Below are 4650 nucleotides of genomic sequence, written 5' to 3'. Positions count from 1 at the left end.
ACAATATTTTGATTTTTTTGCACCCTCAGATTCCAGATTTTAAAATAGTTGTATCTCGACCAAATATTGTCCTATTATCCTAACAAACCATACATCAATGGAAAGCTCATGTATTCAGATGATGTATAAATCTCAATTGTGAAAAATTGACCCTTATGACTGCACTGTAAAAAAAAATTCCTTAAAATTTACAACATGTGGTTGCCGGAATTTTACCGTAAAAAATACGGTAGCAACATTTTAGGTTTTACGGTTTTAACTTAAATTTACAGTTAAATACCGTAATTTCATTAACTGATGTAATGTTAATATACCAACCTATTGAAGTACTGAAATCTGTTTTGTAGCATTGTAATACACTGATAACCACCAAATGCAGATGAGAAAGTCACACGATGAACCAAAGCCCATCACAAGCAGCTTTTAAATACTAACATATGTAGAAGGTGCACAGTGTCATTCACCCAAATGCTAAACACCATCATGCTAACACACGTGAAACTGAAATAATGCAATAAACATTCATTTAACAACATTAGGTGTAACACACAACCCTAATATACAAAACTGAGAAGAAAAAACTAAGAAGAAACAGTTATTTCAACAAAAAAACATCACATTTGAAATGTAACGCAGGGAATTCTGGGAATGTCAATTTACGGTTATTCACTGTAAATTATACGTCTTTTTCACTTCCAAAAACGGTATACTACCGTAAAATTAATGTCCAATACATGTAATGTCCAATACGGTTTTTCACCGTATATAGCAGGGGAATTTACCGTTAACCATTTAACAGGTTTTTACTGTAGCATTTTTACAGTCTTTTACCGTAAAATTCACGGTCATTTTTTACAGTGTGGTTTTGTGCTCCAGGGTCACAGATGTCTTAAGAATCTTTATTTTGCAGCAGGGAAATGCAAACCGTTTAGACCGAACCCAGATGCATCAGTGAGTGTGATGCGACTCTTTCTCTGCTCAGTATTGTCAGGCTCCAGCGTGTCACTGGTGCTGTCTGTGATGAGATTTGTCTTTGAGGTGGTTTGGTCTATCTGATGGCGTTTAACAGCAGTCAGACGCTCTCTGATGTTTCTGCCTCGATCAGCTTCAGTCTCGTGTGGGAAATTCAACAGACATCCAGTGACAGACCTGCGGTGCGTCTGAGCTGCTGTTGCACAATCACGACAGGTGGCACAGGTGTGAACTACACAGGTGTGAACTCCAATGCACGCTCAACGACTGCTCTGCACATGCAGCATTACTTCATTTCACTTGTGTTTATTTATCAAGGTCCTTTCCTTAAAACTGATGGGAATACAGGTGAGATGCAGATGATAAAATACCACAAAGCAGCTTCTGCAGCAAGACGCATTTAAATTTGTGCTCATAAAGTGACCATTAGAATGTTTCAAACCATTTAACTGTGATCTCAAATATCTGCTGTAATCCATATTTATTGCCCTTACTGAAAACATCTGGATTTATTCAAATTTAATTTTGTGTTTTAAACACACAAACTTAATCATCTTTGTCTTGGTCAGTATAAAGTACATCCTGAAAACAAGATATGTTTGCAAAAATACTACTAGTGATGCAGGCCTCAGCATTAGCAGATTTATATTTATGTATTTTATTTATTTTTACATTTACGTGTGGCTTCAATAAATAGGGTTAGGGTTTATATATATATATATTTTTTTTTTTACTAATACATATATTGTATATAATTATAATTGTTTATATGTATTATATTACACACATACATATAATTAAAATATATTGTTCAACCTATATATATTTTATTGCTTAAATCTAATTTAATTCATATCAAATATAATAATTAAATATGCTATTTAAATAAATGATATTAAATAAAAAATAATGAAATAATTGTATTATATTTTATATAAAACAACAATGGAAATATAAAAACAATTGCATGGCTATATACACACACACACAAAATTAAAAGATATTGTTTATATATATAATTTTAAAAACTTTTTTTTAATATAATTTTTTATAATTTTACAATTATATATACACACTGCCATTCAAAAGTTTTAGATCAGTAAGATATGTAATGTTTTTTAAAGAAGTCTTCTGTTCATCAAGGCTGCATTTATTTTCTCAAAAATACAGAAAAAACAGTAATATTGTGAAATAATATTACAATTTAAAATAACAGTGTTCTATTTTAATCTCTGTTAAACTGTAATTTATTTCTGTGATGCGCAGCTGTATTTTCAGCATCATTACTCCAGTCTTCAGTGTCACATGATCTTCAGAAATCATTCTAATATGCTGATTTATTATCAATGTTTGCTGCTTCATATTGTTTTGGATTCTTTGATGAATAAAAAGTTAAAAAAGAACAGCATTTATTCAAAATAGAAATCTTTTCTAACAGTCTTTACTGTCACTTTTTTATCAATTTAACACCTCCTTGCTGAATAAAAGTATTAATTTCTTTCAAAAATAGAAAGAAAAAAAATCTGCTGACCCCAAACTTTTAAACAGTAGTGTATATTTATGTCGTAAATTCTGCACTTTCAAATATTCAGATCCTCAGGCTTTTATTTTGGCAGAATATTGGTGAAATGCTTAAGTTTCTGCTGGAAATGATGTAAATGTGAATGTAAATAAAGTGACATTGCGTACACAGATGCATGTTAAATGCTTGCAAGATTAGTTTTTTATTGTTTATATGATTTAAAAGTCATGATTGACCAGGTTATATATGTATGTTGTTTATATTTAATGTTAATGTTTGTATTTAATTTGTATTTAGTTGTTACATCTTATGATTTAAATCAATTAGACATGCTTTTAGATTACTAGTCCAGAAAATTAAACCTGGAAAAAAATAAGTGTAATCTAGAAAAATGTAAATTTCCAGAAAAACTGGGCGTTCCAACAGCGTCTCAGAGCATGTTTAATCTCTGTTATATTAACGAGGGCTCCTAGGAAGGGGTTCCTGGCCCCAAAACGTTTGAGAACCCCTGGATGAGATATTTTACAATTTCTGTTTTAATTTGATTAATGGAGCAGCTCCACTTGATTATTTGAATGTTGGCATTAATTATTCGCTTTTTATCGTCTCATAAACCCCGGATCTCATCAGCTGTGTGACAGTGAGCGTGTGAACTCAACAGGTCAAAGTTTAACTAGATCTGGACCAAACACTAAGACTTTCTGATTAAAAAACCCGTTCAGAAGGTACTGAATGTAAAGTTGCAGCAGAGAAGCGTCATGTTATAATTTATTAAATTCTGTATTATCATATTTACCGAGTGATTTTTCATATGTTAAGAAACTGCTCCTCCTCTATATTATAGTAAAGTCACTTTAAACTTTATTTGAATTATTATTATTATTATAATTGTAATCAACTTTCCCCTGATGTCACCAGTCAGATTACTGCAGAATTCTTGATCTCATGTTTGTCGGACGATCCTGTAGCGCTCCGTTCTGTGTGTAGTTCATCCTGAGCTCCGCAGAACTACAACGACCATAAGCTCTAACGGCTTACGTCGACGTCTCCGACCGGAAGTGAGCGAAACAGTCTCACGCTAAACACGCAGAGCAGAGGGTCACATTGGAAACACGTCAGTGTTTCATAATAATAAACAATCTAGTAACTAATTACAGTAAGTGAGGTGTAAATGGATCCGTCTAAAGCAGGTACGGGAAGATTTTAATTTCCGCCGGGAAATTATGAATGCGTGTGTAAAACTACAACAACACTACAGACTTCTGTTCACAGATCACTGTATGCGCTGATACATGCATGTTTTATAATGTTATGTGTCATATACAAAGCATTTATAGATTTTTGATCACACACTGTGGCACCAGGAGTCATTTGGAATGAATCAGAAGAATCAACATGAATGAACTAAATGACTCGCTGCTGAATCTCTCTGATGGTTCTCAGTGTTTGTGTCTGTAGGCTGTGACTGTTTGACTGATGAATGAATGAATCAGTGTTTGATTAATATGAATGCTGTTGTTTTTGCCTCCACAGAGGAGCCACGCTTGCGACACGTGGAGAAAGATGTGCTGATTCCCAAGATGATGCGAGAGAAAGCCAAAGAGAGATGCTCTCAGCTTGTGGATGGTATGAATCCAGCTGTTTATGTCAGAATCTCAGCGTGCTAAAAATACAGACATCACAATAATGCATCGGGGGACTTTTTGGGTGTCTGAGACCACAATGAAAAACACTTGTTCCATTGACCCAAAGAGACTAACACCAAATCTCTCTCTCTCTCTCTCTCTCTCTCTATATATATATATAAATAAAGTTAAAAACAGTAAAAAAAAATTAAAAATTTCAGTACTTTACAAAAATGTTGATTTAAAAAGACAAAAATTATAACCTTAAATGAAGAGAATAATATTGAACATTATTAGATTTTTCTGAACCAGGGATTCCCAGACTTTTTGTTATATTGTATTAATTTAACAACAACACATTGATGTGTTTATGGTTCTCTGATCTTGGTTTATGGTCACATGACATGCAGGTAGCCAGCTAAAATATCTAATCATTGTTTTAATAAGCGTTTTATTTTGATTGTTTTTATTTTAAAATTATATATATAAAAATATATAATTTTAAAATTAAATCAAATAAAAAATAAGTGT

At 32.5% G+C, this 4650-nt stretch overlaps 1 protein-coding gene across 2 annotated transcripts in view; it reads left to right on the top strand.

The window, feature by feature from the left end:
• Window positions 1-3534: 3534 nt before the first annotated feature.
• LOC107697583 (COX assembly mitochondrial protein homolog) overlaps window positions 3535-4650 on the top strand; it is a 7570-nt gene continuing 6454 nt past the window's right edge. Inside the window, exons 1-2 of one of the 2 annotated variants that reach the window (XM_016498384.1) lie at window positions 3535-3684; window positions 4028-4120. In XM_016498384.1, the coding sequence (XP_016353870.1) occupies window positions 3666-3684; window positions 4028-4120 (112 nt within the window). In that variant the 5' untranslated portion in view covers window positions 3535-3665. Of the gene's footprint in view, window positions 3685-3944; window positions 4121-4650 lie in introns of those variants that run through there. The other variant, XM_016498383.1, reaches the window with a different exon arrangement.

Source organism: Sinocyclocheilus anshuiensis, unplaced genomic scaffold (genome assembly GCF_001515605.1).
Source record: "Sinocyclocheilus anshuiensis isolate Anshui unplaced genomic scaffold, SAMN03320099.WGS_v1.1 scaffold1312, whole genome shotgun sequence".
NCBI lineage: Eukaryota > Metazoa > Chordata > Actinopteri > Cypriniformes > Cyprinidae > Sinocyclocheilus > Sinocyclocheilus anshuiensis.
This window is presented reverse-complemented; position numbering and strand designations above follow the sequence as displayed.